The sequence below is a fragment of the Galleria mellonella genome, unplaced genomic scaffold (genome assembly GCF_026898425.1).
Source record: "Galleria mellonella isolate WM207_F2 unplaced genomic scaffold, CSIRO_AGI_GalMel_v1 utg312, whole genome shotgun sequence".
Classification (NCBI taxonomy): Eukaryota; Metazoa; Arthropoda; class Insecta; order Lepidoptera; family Pyralidae; genus Galleria; species Galleria mellonella.
This window is the reverse complement of record NW_026442074.1, coordinates 3,720,598-3,738,387: the sequence shown is the minus strand read 5'-3', so window position 1 is coordinate 3,738,387 and position 17,790 is coordinate 3,720,598. Positions and strand designations below refer to the sequence as shown.

The 17,790-nt window shown below is 30.5% G+C and overlaps 1 protein-coding gene across 1 annotated transcript in view; it reads left to right on the top strand.

Annotated features, from left to right (window-relative positions):
- LOC113515231 (uncharacterized) overlaps window positions 1-17,790 on the top strand; it is a 436,442-nt gene that overhangs the window by 390,779 nt on the left and 27,873 nt on the right. The window contains exons 7-11 of the mRNA XM_052895915.1: window positions 2,699-2,806; window positions 4,272-4,412; window positions 4,864-5,016; window positions 13,432-13,562; window positions 15,844-15,918. Of these exons, the coding sequence (XP_052751875.1) occupies window positions 2,699-2,806; window positions 4,272-4,412; window positions 4,864-5,016; window positions 13,432-13,562; window positions 15,844-15,918 (608 nt within the window). The remainder of the gene's footprint in view (window positions 1-2,698; window positions 2,807-4,271; window positions 4,413-4,863; window positions 5,017-13,431; window positions 13,563-15,843; window positions 15,919-17,790) is intronic.

Genomic DNA, 17,790 nt, shown 5'->3' with positions numbered 1-17,790 from the left:
GCTTGTTTGCCTTTCTAAGTTGTATAAAACAAAACAAAACACTCTGTAGTCAAATATTTCTCTTAATTGAAAGTTATTAATTAAAATTCAAATTATTACTAATATTCTAATTTTCTGGTTTGAGATATAAAATGTCGTTCCATATTCTTGACAAAATATTAGTTTTTGTAATTTCCTGAATATATGACAGACCTGGCTTAGCTGTCTTTGATTTTATATGCCTCAATTGTAATATACCCTATCAAGTCACCTCCACATCTAACGACTATCAAAACGTTTATTACATCTAGACAGAAAAAACCTCAAAACAATGATAGGGACAATAACGGGTCATTGTCCATTAAACAAACATCTATACACAATAGGAGCCACAGACAGCCCTCTATGTCGAGGCTGTTTCGACGCCGAAGAAACGGCTGCTCACGTAATCCTGGAATGTGAGGCTGTGGCCCATCAACGTTTAGAAATCCTCGGAACGGTGAGGTCGCTCCGTGAGGCCTGTGAAGAACCCAGGAAGCTTCTGCGCTTCTGGGCGGAGCTAGGTTGGCTGCACTAGCCACGACTCATACGCACAATGGCCCAAATGAGAGGCTAAGCGCGGAAAATGGAGTCGTTTTCACATTCACATTCACATTCATTGTCACCTCCACGTGTTTCCCCCTGGAAACTGTCGTGGCTAATTCTAGTTGACTTTGTCAGGATGGGCTTACTGACTTGCTTTCACCTTATCTGTCATTTCTTACTGGTGCCTCGCCAGTGTATACCGATAGCGCAGGCGCGGTCACCATACCATTATCACCCAATAAAAAAAAGTTCTAGCACATGTAATATTAAATACATATGTCCCTTACAAATCGTAATAAATACTAATAAATCGTCCCTCGCAATTTTGATAATGACATAATCGAATAAATTTCATGCAATATGAGATCGTAAATTGTGATGAATAACACTGAGAGTTGTAAATCACAATCCATTATTACAAGGAAGTTATTGAATTTACCTTGTAAAAGCTCTCAGACGGTCTTTTATTCGCTGTCATACGATCTCGATCCGATCATCTTTCTAGCCCTGTCATTGGTTATGTTATTGGATCTCTTAATTTATTTCTCCTTGACATTTACTTTCGTTCTTAAAAAAACATTATTGTCCGAATCAACAAGAAAAGTTTTCGGGTTAAAATAATCTTCTATCTTATTGTCTAATATGAAAACAAGCATAAAATTTATCTTGTATTTTGCACATTAATTCCTATTAACACCTATAGATATGAAAGAAATGAAATTCTTATTGAAATGAAATTAAATAAAATAAAATAAAATATTTAATTGCTTTAAACAGACATTTGACATTATAAGGGCCATGTAACTAGACTTTTTGGCATCTGTTTAATTGCCTTAAAATTGTAGGCATGCAAATCTAATTTATTGCTTAATTAAGGATACAAATTTAACTTAGATAACCTACAAATATGTAAAATTATAATGACGGGGTTATTCATATCCCAATATACTATACATACAGTACATATCAATAGAGACTATTAAATGAAATATTAAAAAATTACTTACAAGGAAAACTATAATAAAAAACCGACCACAGTACTGAAAACTTCGTGCAAATTATAATTAAAAAAAAATAATGTTGAAAAAGTTTTGTAATGTAACTACAAGCGGGGTTATCATTCCATTATCATCTATTAAAAAAAATTACAAATTTACGGTTTTCGAATTATTTCCCTTTACTTGTGCTGCGTAACATTACTTCTTGCCAAGCTTTAGGATTCTAGGCTAACGGGAAATACCCTATGGGATTTAATTACTTTGCGACTGTCAAAACATACGCTACATCTATCTTTTGATTGCCTTGAATTAAAACTTTCATTTTTACGGTTTCAAGGGTTTGTAGACTTGATTGAGTATTTGATATTAATTTCAACTTGATTCCTCCATATATTTCTGAGAAAAAGGGTCTTGACAGATGGATAACAAAGAGATTTTATAAGCGTTCCAGTTTTTCCAGAGATACGGAATACCAAAAACAAAAAAATATTCCTTTTTATATATGTATATATATATATATATATATATATATATATATATATATATATATATATATATATATATATATATATATATATATATATATATATATATATATATATATATATATATATATATATATATATATATATATATATATATACATTAAATTAAATTACTTAATTATCTCTCCGTTATAAGTTATATATATAAATATCAAACCAACTTAAACAAAAAATAAATTTAATTAACAATTAGTTAAAATAATATTTACGATGTGTAAATAAATGAGATTTGTAAGTAATTTATAAATATTTCATTTAAAAATGTCTCAAATATTCACGTTAGAGTACACTATGCTGCCAATGATACTTGTTAAGACCATGTGTAAGGTATTATCCTTTTTGCATAATTTGTATTAACTATTTTATCAATTTTATACTTCAGATTAACTAATCACTCTTATTAATAATGAAAGCTAAATTTTATATTTTGTTTTTTTTTTATTGAGATTTTTTTTTCGTTTTATTGATACTAGTACAACATTACCTAAAAAAGATACATAATTGCATTAATACTTCCTAAAAATTATTCCTTAATTTGTAGTCAGATAGTAATTGTTATTTTCTAATATTTGAATTCTTTTTTCACAACAGATAATGTGTCACTATTTTTGGCTGACCTGCGACGGCATCAGCGATGTGGTGTTCGCGTTAGACCTCGTAGTCCAACTCAGGACAGGATACCTGGAGCAAGGTCTGATGGTTAGTTCTGCATTATATTGTATTGTAGCTTTATTGTGATATAATACAACTATCAGGTTATAAAGTAAATGATAAATTACATAGGCAAAATTATTCTTTGAAAGAATTCCTTCCAGTCAACCTTGAGAACTCCAAAGGAGAAAGTATCTATAGGGTTTGTATGTAAAATATGATGTATCAGTATCAAATTTGATGCCTAAAAAATATGATAAATAATAAACTGTAATTTATAAGCTATATTTATATATTATAAATATATTTGATTTTGACAACTGTATCGAATTGGAGTTATACCTTTAGTACGCTATTTCATTCTCTAAATATCAAAAGAGGTGACTATAGGAACAAACTGAACTAAGATAAGATGGTTAGTTCTAAATATTATACCTTGAGTTTATAATCTCTATCAGTCGTTGTGTTTACGAAGTGAGAATACAATGTGAAACAACACCATTTTATTCCTGCACGTCACAAAAGGTGAGTAGAGGAACAAATTGGAAAAAGGTCTGATAGTTAGTTCTACATTTCACAAACTTACTTTTTCGTCATCTCAATCCATGTATGTACTGTACACGAAGTAAGAATACTTTATAATACCGTGAGATGTCATAAAAAGTAGTGGAGTAAAGTCTGATGGTTATGTCTAAATTTTAGAAAGTTTCATAAGTATATTATCTTGATCAATCTCCTTAGAGTAAGGGAACAAAAATATTACTATGAAATACAATGTATTTCCTACAACTATCCCATTTTATACGAAGTAAGAGAAATTAAGTGGATGGTAAATTATGCTTTAATTTACCTTCAATATATAAAACAAATTTAACATGATACAAATAGATTTAATACATGTAAAATTTCAATATACCTCTTTTTATTGATTAATGACAAAATAATACAAAAAAAAACATGTCTATTACAAAAAAGAGAATGTGAATACAATATATTTGTAACATACGGAATAAAAAGGCATTTTGCAGTAAAAAGGTCAAACCGGATTGAGGCTGGATGGTAAATTAAAAAGGATTAAAGCCTATAAATGGAAATGTATTATTGCCAGTCAATATTGGAATTATTAAAATATTTTTTATACAAAATTGTATGAACGTTTTTAAAGTTATTATTATAAAATTATAATTGTCGTGTGGTCTCGACATTGAATAAGCCACTCCTACCTTTCTTGTGGGTGTCGTAAGAGGCGACTAAGAGAATTGAAAGGTCGAGGGATGGACAGCGGCGTCCCTCTTAAAAAATCACCATAACCATCAGTTGTTGCCAACTCGCCTGCCAAGCGTAGCAACTAGCAAACCCCTCCAATAGCGAGAAACCTATGTTCAGCAATGGACAGTTAACAGTTAATATCATTATAAACCTCATCTGCAGTAATACTAGGCCCCACGGGTGTGACTGTATAATAATAAAACTTCTCTTTATTATCCTTTTATAATAAAAACATCATTTTCAGGTTTACGATTCGAAGAAATTGGCAAAACATTATTTGACATCGCGCTCGTTTCTTCTGGATATTGCATCGCTGACACCCCTAGATCTAATCCAGTTGAAGATCGGTACCAACCCTATCATTCGTTTCCCTAGGTTTCTCAAAGTAAGTGTATTTTTTTTTTAATATAATAAACGTGTAATCAATAAATTCATCTACATATTTTATGTGTGGATACTTATATTACACGATTCCGTCAATACTACGTGTGTCATTACATAAAACATTTTTGAATTTTATACTAACAATAATTTAAAGTAAAAACAAATAGTACATAAAAAAAAAACAAATTCAAACAATATATAGCACAACACTAGTATTATACCAAATCAATGGCTTCAATTTGTTTTTTTAATAATGTCACATCTCTATTTGTATTTTATTTTTCTAAATTTGAAATTGGATTCACTAGCTTTCCAATCATAGAAGAATACTTCCATTCCAACCACGTAGATGTATTCGGTCACGTACGTTTTTAGTATTTATGTTAATATTTATTGATTCAGAAGTGACATTGATATTGAGACTTCTCAGAAAATCTTTTCAATATCACCAGGTGTACAGAGCAGTTAGCTGTTATTATATCGTCGAATCAAGGACCGTCTACCCAAACTTCTGGAGAGTCATCAATTTGATCCACATACTCCTGATCCTCGCACATTGGTTCGGCTGTTTCTACTTCTTGCTGTCAGAGGCTGAGGGCTTCCAAGTAAGTCAACTATTTCTATTTATTTTTACTCTCTTCTTGCTTACCTCTTATTCTTCTAAGAAAAGACAAAGGGCAAAAAAAAGGGAAAGCGATAAACAACTGCATAGTACAAATAAATACTAGACGTTATGTTGTATGGGTAGGTCAAGGACATGAAATAGAGCTGGTAGTAGGAGAACACATTAATCAGTTACCACGATAACTCTTAATTAAAAAACCCTACTTGGAAAGTGAGTTTTATCATAAGAAACGAATAACTAAAATCACAGAATAATTATTTTTCTTTATTAATATTATATTAAAAATGCCTTTTATAAAATGTATTTATAGCTATGATTAAGAACTACACAGGTCACGTTTTAGACAATAAAATTATTGATAAACGACTTTAATACACTCTTAATGCTTTCTAAAGAGTTGACGCGCCATTAAATGATTTAAGGCGCCATTAGCAGTTTTAAGTGTTGGGAAAACAAGCTGTCTGCAATTGTCGATAAAAAAAAATACATAAAAGATGAAAAAGCAGTAACTTTTTTTTTAATTTGGTTATTTCGATGAATAGGTTTCTGGAACTCATTTGGACTTCATTGTCACATTATATTAAAAATAATTTTCCGTGTCAAAAAATTAAAAATTAAAAGGCGGGAATTTATTTAAATTAAGTCGGGGAAAAGTTTAGAATTATGAATCTTGTGTTCTTTATATTGAAAACAATGATAATAATTAATTTCCAATGTATCAAATAAAAATGATGGCTTCAAATCTCCAAAGATCCTTTAAAAGATAAGCCTTACTAACCGGAGACTAATTTCCTTAGAGACTACGCATAAGATTGATCACTTCAAATGCAGATACCATTTATAAGGCGCGAGAGTAACGAAAGTGGCTTACAAAAAAGTTAAAATATAGGACAGTAAACCCGAAACGCAGCTCGAAGTGTCCTCTAAAATCAACAACAGTGGTATTTCCATTCCATCTACAGAAAAGTAGTACTTTTTATTTTACTGACAAAAATAAGGAGTGTAATGTTTTCGAAGTCCATATACGAGATGTGTTTCTTTATTCTACCATAAGGTTTAAATAGGTTTATTTATTTATTTAAAATATTGGTATTTTTAAATGTCCTCATTTCAAATACCGGGTACCGTTAAAATTTTTACATCATCTCGCTGACAGACACTAATTATATGTTTTTGTCAATAATTTATAATGGCACCTTTTTTAAATTTGAAAAGAACCTTTAATTACCTTTAGTTTGATGTGATAGACTAATATTTTTTTTAATATTTATAAATTATAACTTGTTGTTATAAATGGGGCGTCTATAACCCCGTTTACCATCAAACGGTCTGCGCTTGTATGCTTCTTTACCATCATAGTAGAATAAAAAAAACTCGATTCTAGTAGGATTTTGGGAAAATTTTATGTTTTATTTAAGGCATATTTTAATAACATAGAGAGCAAATGAGCAATGCGGCTCATCTGATAATAAGTGATTACCGCCCCCCATAGGCTCCCGCAAAGTCAGATAATTGCAGGTGTATTGCCGGCCTTTTAAAAAGAAATTATGCTCTTGAAGGCATATGATCTAAGCCATTCCTCTTTCACCAACATGCCCCTGTATTTCAAAAAAGTATTTCGTCTCAAGTATTTTGCATTCCGACATTCTTGGATGTTGCCACATATCATCGCGCTTCAGATGCTATTGTAAACGTAAATAAATAAACACGTAACAAGAAATGTACAGCGAGAAAATATGAATACAATGAGTCATCATTCCTTTTTATATCCACTCCTCGAGTTGTCATAAAAGTCGATTTAAAGTTAAAGAAAACACATATACAAAACACCGATGCAAGAGAAGAAGAACTCATGAAGATTGTATCCCGCAAAGAACTAACTTCGATTTTGACAAAACCAGTTATTTTAATTTAAGGAGTAAACTACCAAAGTGATTTTGATATAATTTCTATGGAACCAATCTGTAAGTATGTCCTTTCAAATAAAAAAAAAATTTTCAAATCAGTTTAGTATGTAGTTTAGACAAACATTAAAAAAAAAACAACCGAATCAAGAACTTCCTTCTTTTTAAAATCGATAGATACCAGATCACTTAGCAAGCATGTAATTAGCTAAATCCTCTTTTCATTAGTGAAAATCTATGCTTTTTGTATTTATATCACCATCTTTGCCCATATCTAATAAGGCAGAGAACAAGAAAAGAAATAACTAGTCAACTGTCCTGACTTTGCCCGGGTAAATAGAATATTCAAAAATAATATAATATTACGCGCTGATAATGTAGCTAAATTTTAAGTTTATCCATTGCTAACAAACTATCAAATCTTTCTTCTTCATAATATTATATAGGAAGACATAGATTTAAAATGATTAAAATCGAAACTCGATAAGTGGCTTATGGTATTAATTATTAAATTTAAATTATTTTTATTCAAATAAAATTTACAAGCTCTTCTAAAAGTCATATTTTATGATCCTACAGAGAAGCTCATCCTATATATAATAGATACATTAAAATAAAGCACCAAATATTATAATCGCTTATATGTTTAACCCCTACATTTGTTTGATTGAAACCACACGGCGTGTATTGAAAGGAACCGCACATGAAAAGGTAATAATATGTTGAAACGGGTCTGAAATAAGCGCTCAGTATTACTTTCTGACAGTGATGGAGTAAGGAGAGGGATATCAAACTTTTTAAGGCAAGACAAAATTCCAGAACATGATATTAGATTCAACTAGGAGCAAAATAAAATTCCGCAATTTCGTCCAAGCTTTTTCCGTAATTTCAACAATAAACGAATAGATTATTATAAACGAAACCCATTAAAAATATAAGTATTTACGGTACAGATGCAGTTATTTTTGCTATTAATTAAAATCAAACATAGTTGATTGTTAAAATAGCAATAGATTTTATTAAACTAACTAAGAGCGGTAATGACAGTGAAATTACAGGGCATGGACGTATAACATTAGTCCTCCGAAATAGTCACGTATGAGGAGTATCATAAAATTATATTTATTTTATTGGCAATCACTTACCATGTCGTCCCGGCATAATGGATGGGCCACCCCACTTTTCCCGTGGGTGTCGTAAGAGGCGACTAAGGGAACTTAATGTCTAGGAAATGGGTAGCACGGTCTCTCTTAAAACATCACCGAAGTCTAACTTCGGTTGCCTGCCCGCTTGCCAAGCGTGACAACTGCTTGCAAAACCACCATTATAAAGGAGGCTTATGTTCAACAGTGGACGGTAACGGCTGATGTAATAACAATAACCATTTGATTCATTAATCCTCCCTTTCATTCTTTGAAGATCAATAATCTCAACTTTGTTTTAGTCTATCTCACTTTTCCAATTTTACTAAAACTAAAGAATCTAGGCCACTGTCTCTATCCAGTCTGGCTATATTTTCTGTTTTCTCCAATTTTGTTAGTACATAAATTATCTTGTAAAGAACGTTTCTAAGTCTAGTTCTTTGTCTAATTCATTCGTTTTCCGGCCTAACAATACTGTTCCGAGCATCACTTTTTATTCGGGCAGAAAGCTTTTAGCGAATTTCATAGCCAAGGCTGTCGGTATACCAACTAAGCAGCAGTAGAAAACTCTAATAGATTCTTTTTACTTTCTCGTTCCATTTTTTTTAATAATGTCTGTTTAAAATGTAGGCAAAAATCTGCTCCTATATTCCTACTGTTTGCTTTCATGGTTTTTAGGCAATATCTATTTAATTTACTTTTTTGATTTGAAATACTGATCACTATATGATCTATAAATTTTTCGACCTTCTCCATTTGTAGTCGTCGGTTATAAAGTTCTGTAGATATTTATACTTATTTAAAAAAATCCTACTACAAATTATAAATGGGAAAGTTTGTGAAGATGGATGGATGTTTGTTTACGCAAGAACTATTGGACGAATTTTAATGAAATACATTTTTAGTACACAAATAGATATCCTAACTTAGGACATAGGGTTATTGTTATTGAAAGACGGAATTTTTTCAGGCAGAATAGCTGTGTCACTGTAACCTTTCCATGATCTTTTGTGCTCGCCCTTTTTTTAAAGTTCACTGCTTTCTGTCAGTGATAGGAATTTTAATATGCTTTTTGTAGCGATATGTTTTATCTACTCAGGATATAAACTATATTTTTCAAAGGAGATATATTGTTTATATAAGTGTGGGATATAACCACAAATTAAGTGCTGCGGCGTTTCTTCCTCATTGTGACAAAATCTGCAAACCCTTTTTGGGCATAAGCCTAGTTGGGCCATGTTTAGTTTGTAGTATTCAGTGAGAGCCCTTGTTAATACAAACACATTATTTTTACTCAAAAGAATTCATTTCTTAGAGTAATTTTCTGAGAACCCCTTGATCAATCGAGTGATATAATCCTGGCAACAAGAGTCAGCCATTATTTGATGCTTTTAAGCTTTCAAGTTTGAGGTGTCTAAATGTTAGGCTTCGAGGTATGCCACAATAAGTTCTGGTTCTATTTGAGTATTCTTTGCCCCCTTCCTTTGCTAATTGGTCAGCTGTTTCATTTCCATAATTTTTTGAGTGACCAGGGATCCATATGTAGATAATAGAACACAGAATTCATGTACTAATTCACACGAGCGAAGCCGTGGGATTCTGCTAGCATTTTTATAAAATATCATTATTTTATATCATCTTCATCATCATATCAGCCGCCAACTGTCCACTACTGAATATAGACCTCCCCTATGTATTATATTATATACCAACTAATTATAGAAAAATCTTCCACGATTACAAAAACATCTTATTTCTTCTATTTAGACTAAAATAATCAGTCTACATACATATAACACACGCTAAAAGATGAATGACCACAATTTATAGTTCTTACGAGTTATAGCTGTGTGCACAAACAATTTTGTGTGTCTCAGTCGATACCAACTATATATACTTGGTTATGTAGCTTATATGTTTCTACGAGTATGTTCTTTGTTTATTTAGTATATCCACCTTTATAATACCAAGAGACTACTTGGTAAAGTTTATCACATATAGTTAATGTAATAAACTATGTTTATACAGCTTCCATATAGCTTACAAAGTTTATATAAGCTAGATAGTAGGTTATTTGATTAGGTGTTGTCTAGCGGAAATCCAACTGGTCTACTCTTGAATCTAATATCAATATCAATCCCAATATATTGCCAATGAAAATTGTCATTGGCAAAGATTATAATTAGGTAATTAGAATAATTCAAAATTTTATAATTACTCTAGCCACGACAAATTTATATCGCTAAGTCACTGAAAACCTGTTATTGGCTTTTTTATGGATAAGTTAATATTGTTTTAAGCTATTGGTTTTCCAATAAATAAATAAATAAATCATTGGTATAGGTTTACAATAGTTTACATTGACAAGTTGCACAATATGCATCTATCAGAACAGTATAGAACCGCTTGTATTGCAATTCGAAAGTGCGAAACATCTCAATTTTAATATCAATTTATTAGAATTTATTTCAAGAGTAACCCCACATATCACTGGATATTTGATCAAAATTATTTTGTTTAATTCCGCTTCCATTAGTGTCTGTATTTGCACGAATAAAATGACAGTCAAAGACTGATGGCAAATATGGATGGTTGTAGAACTTCTGGTATTAATAGTGGTAGTTAATCTTCGAGTGTCGACTGTCACACACTAATGGTGTGCTAAATTAAACAAAATGATTCTAAATCAAATAACCAATGATATATAAAGACTTCTGCTAGATAACATCTAGTTCAGTAAAATAAACTAGATAGTTCACAAATAGGCATGACCTACCTACGTTCGCCCGAATGCCTAAGTTCAATCTGCAGTAACGATTTCCTATTATTAAATTTCTTCCTATTTCCACATAATGGCGAATGAATAACCATCTCGGACATCGTTATACCTTCGTATCAGGTCGCTTCTGTATAAAATTTGTCAAAAGTCACTATGGCTTTAAAATAATGTCTTAACTTCATGAAAATAATACCCCACTAGTTTCGTTTTCTAGCTAGCTTACCCGTTAATTCATATGGGTTTCAGAAGTACGAAAATCAACGAAATACTTCTAGATGCTGTATCGAAATCGTATATCTTTTATATTAATTTCTAAATTAGATCTTTAGGAATACAACTGTGAAAACTACATCTAATTTAGTATAGTAGTTTTTGTGTGATGCCGAAACAAATATACAGACAAAGTATCTAAATAACGTTGTTCTGGCTTTTATTATTCTTATTAGTGCCCTTCATATAAAATTTTCTCCAATTTCTTTCATGTACAGACACCGGTCTAGTTACAATTTTATTATATTAATAAGATAATACTTCTGGTGATCAAACATAACGTTCTTTATCGAAACTTAAAAAAAGGGTATTTTCTCTATATTTGTATTATTTGACTAGTTGTTCAAAAATTGTTATTTAAATTGTTATTTATTCGTCTGTATTTTTTGTATTCCTATCTAATGTATAAACATCTACAGGAAGGTTGGTGTCTGTAGAGCTACCAACCTTCTATATTCCCCCATTTTTTTTTTACAACACAGGGGGCAAACGAGCATGCGGCTCACCTGATGGTAAGTGACTACCGCCGCCCATGGTCACCCACAACACCTACGGCATTGCAGGTGTGCTGCCGGCCTTTTAAAAAGAAATATGCTCTTTTCTTGAAGGTTATGTTGTCGTATCGTTTAAAGGGCTTTTGAAGGCTTCTAAAGTGTCCCGTTCAAAACATTTCAACTGTCTCTTCATCATCATTATAACAGCCGTTACCTATCCACTGCTGTACATAAGCCTCCTCCTATTAGTAGTTTTGCCAGTAGTTGCCAAGTTTAGCAGACGGGTTGGCAACCGCAGTTAGGCTTTGGTGATGTTTTAAGACGCCGCTGCCCAATCCTCGAACTTCAAGTTCCCTTAGTCGCCTCTTACAACACGCACGAAAGAAGAAGGCGTAGCCTATTCGATGCCGAGACCAAACGATGTCTTAGAAAAAAAACTCAATTTCACTTAAATATCCGGAGTTTTTGAAATTTTTATCCGGCATCGTCAATTTAGGATATGACATGTAAATTCAATATTTGGTGACATCTAAATTGCTGGTGCCAAAAACACTGAATATATTCATATATGATATAATTTATATATATGTATATGAGGTGAACAAAGTTAGCTAAACGAGCACCTCTATCTCTTGCATTGAAACTACTCGATGATATTTTGAGCCGGTATCCGCAATTGGATGTATTTGCCACCAACTTGCTAGAGTTTCGTCGAATGACCACAGAGTATTTGTGTTTAAAGATTTAAGCTGTAATGTTATTTCTAGTTAACTCTTTTCAATATTATTCTTTTTAATTATTATTCCTTTGTATATGTGTTATTGTACTGATGCTTTCCTGCGTGAGCGTATTGGGAGACAGTAAAGCTTATCCAGTTTATATAATAAATAAATAAATGAATAAAATATCATAATTAAATTAAATTGAAGAGATTTATTGCTTCACATAATTACGGCATTATGAGTAATGTGATAAGAGCCACAAGGAAATAAACCGGAGGACAATCATCATTCACGTCACGTTAGTGATCAAGACGAGGGTTTGTTTGTGACGAGGGATCCTGGAAGTGTTTATCTAATGCTTATAACATTTATACATTGTCTGTGAGGTAACATAAGTATGTATTCTAGTCTATATGGATAACAATTGTATTTTAAAACACTGATGGGATAAAATGGTTTGAGTGTGAAATATGTCAGTGAAATTATGGTACTGTTGTGATATCCATGAATATCACAATAGTGCCATGATTACACTATGCATATCACAGAATACACTACGAGTATGATAACCATGGTATAACACTTTAGTCCTCATGCGTTCTGAGGACTAAAGTGTTATGTCTCCAGACCTTATAATATCACTATCATTCTCTACCGTTCAAACTGAATTCAAACGCATATTTAAGCACAGCTGCTTCACAGCAAAGATATGGTACCATATATTATTATTATAAACATCATTGATATTTTTAATAATAGCCTGCCAAAGATATTAGAAACGGCTCGGAAATATCTAGTCGGGTTAAATACCTTTATTATAATTTTGTATGTTAGCACACTAGGTTTATAACATTGATTTGATTTTTTCTGTCATAATGTTATAATTACTTTTATTGAATAAATAAATAAATAAAATATCCTTTAGTGAAACTAGGTATCATAGTATATTCTATATATATGACACGTTTATAGGTGACGGTTACCTCTTTCTATCAAGTGGGCCGTTAGGTTGTTTTTTATTCTGGATTGCATAATAAAATTACTTCACATTATATTTATTTATGACTGTTACTGTAATCTCCAGGGTGACTGGGCATATCCTCATCGTCCAGGCGACTACGCAACCCTGACAAGGAAGTATTTGGGCTCCCTCTACTGGTCTACCCTGACGTTAACCACCATTGGTGACCTGCCAACCCCAGAGACCAACTCTGAGTGAGTATTATAGAAAATGCCAATTTACACAGTTGATTTATTTTTACACAGTAAACCTATTTTTTACACAGACGACCTATTTTCTTTTAATTAATTGACTTACTTTTTTATAATAATTATTATACATTTTTAAAAAAATTTATGAGATATTTACTGAGAAACATAGAGTCATAGCTTGTTTTTCGAACTATATGAATTTTAACCTTCTAGTTAATAAATGCGGAACAAATTGCAATTTACATTATGGTGATATTAAAGTAAAATTAATTTCTTAAACAAATAGTTAATTAAAAAGGCTCTTTATTAATTGGCTAATTATATATACAATTGTTACAAATACATGTAAAATCAAAGTCGGGCAGTAAACTAAAAATTTTACATAGAATATATTAGGACAGAAATTTCGTGAGTCAACAATTCAAAAATGAAAAAAATTTTGAGCCTCCCATACTAAGTCAAAAATGTTGACGCGCATGTTAATAGTTCATAATTTTTTATCGTTCTTTAATCCGTGTTTCTTTAGTAAAATTCTTTAATTTCACTAATAGAACATCCCCTTAAAGAGATATTAACTATTTCAAAATATCTGTTTTATTTTTAAACATCTAAATTCTATAAGAATGTGCGCTAAAATTATTTACTAATTATGCCAGTAATAGAAAGACAAATTACATATAACTTCCGTAATCTGCTTACAATGACACTACTGAAATTGACTTACAAGTATTTTAAATATTGTCATTTTTATTTACAAAAATTTATAAGTTCTTGCAGTATTAATTAATATAAGCAGAAAATTAACGCGGAAGTATCGAAGGCGAAAACAGCCCTTTATGAAAATTGAAATTCGTTGAATTATTAAATTAGGCTTAGAGGATAAATAAGTTGATCCATTAAGACTGAAGGTTAATTTAAAAGGGTTTCCAATTAAAGCGTATTTTATAATCGGTATATGATTGTGTGTAGCCATACAATGAAGAAATCTTATAAGTAATTTATATCTTACCAATAATCACTTATATTTATATTAAATTACAACTAATCAATTATTTATTAATTAAACAATCAGTCAATTAAGTTTCGTCATTTATAAAAGTATTTTTAATTGAAAAATACTTAAAACTTGTGCGAAATTCCAATAGGTATTCTCTTAATGATCACAAGATCTCGAGTAATTAAAAGTTTGGGTCTCATTGGAATGACTACTGTGCTATAAAGGTCTGCGAAGTATTCTCTAAATGTAGATTTAATAGTGCGAAACGATAGTAAATGATCCGAAAATTAATAAAGTTCTTTATAAATGTGTATTTATTAAAAATATTTTAGTTTATTTTTTAACATTTCAGTTCTATATTGGAAAAACCATTTAAACTAAGTATAATTTAATTTTAATTAAATAATAGAATTTATAATAATAATTACATGAATAGTTATTCATATTTTAAAATAAATAGCTTAAAATACAAACAGAATACCTATTTATATTTCATGTAATTTAATTCTTTGATTTCTTAAAAAAATGATGGATAACATTTAAAGGAAAAGAAATAAAATAATTAATAATAATAAGTTGTTATTATCTGTATGTCTTTATTATATTTAAATAATTTATTATTTATTTAATTAATTATCAAATAATGCCTGTATTTTGAATTAAATAAATTAAGTATACAATAAACAAAGAATAAGAAACCAGTATTTTCATAATTGAAAGTGAACTCCCCATAAAATTAAAAGTTAGGTATTATCGTGTTTATTGTATGTTTGTATGGTATCTTGTTTGTCAAGTTCATTGGCTCCTGAGACAATAGATTTCCCCTGAGAGCACTTAACTTTGAGTGGTTACACCAATATTTTTTCTACTCACTCTTTTACAAGGAAAAACAAAAACAATACAATGGATGTATACGTTAAGTCCCTTTGTCTCCTAAACTGTACAAACAAATTGAAAATAGCCCAAATCCATCATCCGTCTGTGTATAGACGACGAAGATATTAAACCTAAACTTTTTACCTATATAATGATTTTTGAGCCATTTTTTTTAAATAGAAAATAAAATTATATGACTTGAATATCTAATTATTTTACATTTCATATTACTAATGTATACATAACATTATTATTGGTAATGTACCTATTTTTTTATTTTATTTTTTATAGTGTTATGGATTATACATAAACCTTATTATGTATTTGACATTTCCTTTCGATACTGTTATTGTAGCTAACTGTAAATAAATACAACGATAAAAAAAAAACTAATAGAAGGGTTGTTGTTAGCACACACGGAGGCCCCAAATTTCTGCCACGTCGGGGGCTCAAATCCCGCCTTCTGCAGTTCAAGTCCAACCGAGGGTACGTTAAAAAGTGCGCGAATGGTCAGATCATAGACAATTTATTGTTATTTTTTTACATAAAAATGAATCCATAGAGCGATAATAAACTTTTGATTATAACCGCAGGTACTATCCACAATGTATGTTTCATTAGAATATGTTTTATAAACCATTTTTAACATTTAACCCAATTATGACTATTTAGCTACCATATTTAGATGGCAGTGTTTCAATTAATTTTATTAAAAACTATTAAATTAGATAGGTACCAGGCCTACGTCCCTTTGAACAAGAAAACTTTGTATGAAATCTATGTAACCAATTCATTGAATATAAAAAAAAAATACTTTATTAAGTAATAAGGTCTTTCAGAGACATATTATAAATACATTGTACAATATATATATATAGATAGTTGCATAGATTCATTTCGTAGTTTCATTGACATAAGGACAGTGCCAACTCTTATAAAACGTATTGATTAAGACTATAGAAACTGGACCGTCAGCAATATCCTTAATCTACTGATTAGTTACTCTGTTATTGATATTGAAAACCTCAACCATTTTATCCAATTACAATAAATTTAAATATTATAGGTATAGCATGTATTTTGTTATAAAATATAAAAGAGAGTTCTATAAGGTATGGTAACAATAAATGCATTGTCTTATATTTTACATTGTCGTTAGTATTTTAATAGTTGGTTCTTGTCCGGATGAGAAGAAACTTAATTTAAAAACAAAGTTTTTTACTATGAAATTGATATTTAACATTAGTGAGAATACCTAAAAGAAATTACTAATATATATAAAAAATAATAATCTCTTAGTATCATTGATCGTTCTACTTCGGTTTCGTTTTTTACTGTAATCTTATCCAAATTTTCAAACATGTTCCATATTCTCAAACACAATATTCATGTTATCTTACTGACATCATTATATTATTTCTCTATTAATAGGTATATTATCTACTTTCTATTTTATTTTATCTGTGTAAATATAATTAAGTATTAAAATAAAGCAACATAATTTTTACACATATAAAATAGTAACGAAGTCAAAATTGCACATTAAATGTTTTATAAAATGTTGATTAAGTATATATAATAGGTATCTTTAATGCATACTTTAGCCCACGGAAGACGATGATGATTGTATATTTCTTCATATTTTAGTCTTGCTGATAAAAACTATCGGGCTGACCATAGTGAAATATTCTATATAGGTTAACATATAAAATACAGAAACTTTTAAAAATATCTTGTAAATAAATTAAATAACAAATTAATTACAAAGAAGTTAATAGATAACATATAAAAATGTGTAAGAAACTTTTAGCAAAATAGAAACCCCAAACTTTACTCTATGATTGTGTTGGAAGATTATTATATTATATATAAATGAAGCCACGGGCACAGTACTTTTTAAAATGACGTTAAATGTAATACTCGGATCTCTATAAGACCTTTTTCAATGGCGTATTAACTACGCCTCTTGATAGAATCTAATTTTGTAAACAACTGGATAACAGGGTTAGTGAAATTATCTCGGAGCGGACGTTTAACGAATTGAAAAACTAATCCTATTACAAGATAGCCAATATCAGATATATGACAGAAAAGAGAAAAGCCAGCTGTAATGTGGAGTGATGAATATGATTTTTTATGCAATTTAGAATGACAAATAAGCTGATGGCCCACCTGATAGAAAGTGATAACCGTCACCTATAAACATGAGCAGTACCATGGATATAACAGAGTATACTGTTTCGCCCTTGATACCCCCTATGCGTTGCATTTCCTGAGGACTCTGAAGACGGCATTATTCCTATGTACTCGTACTCTGTAAATTCACTGCCATATCCCACCCTTCAAACCGAAATACAG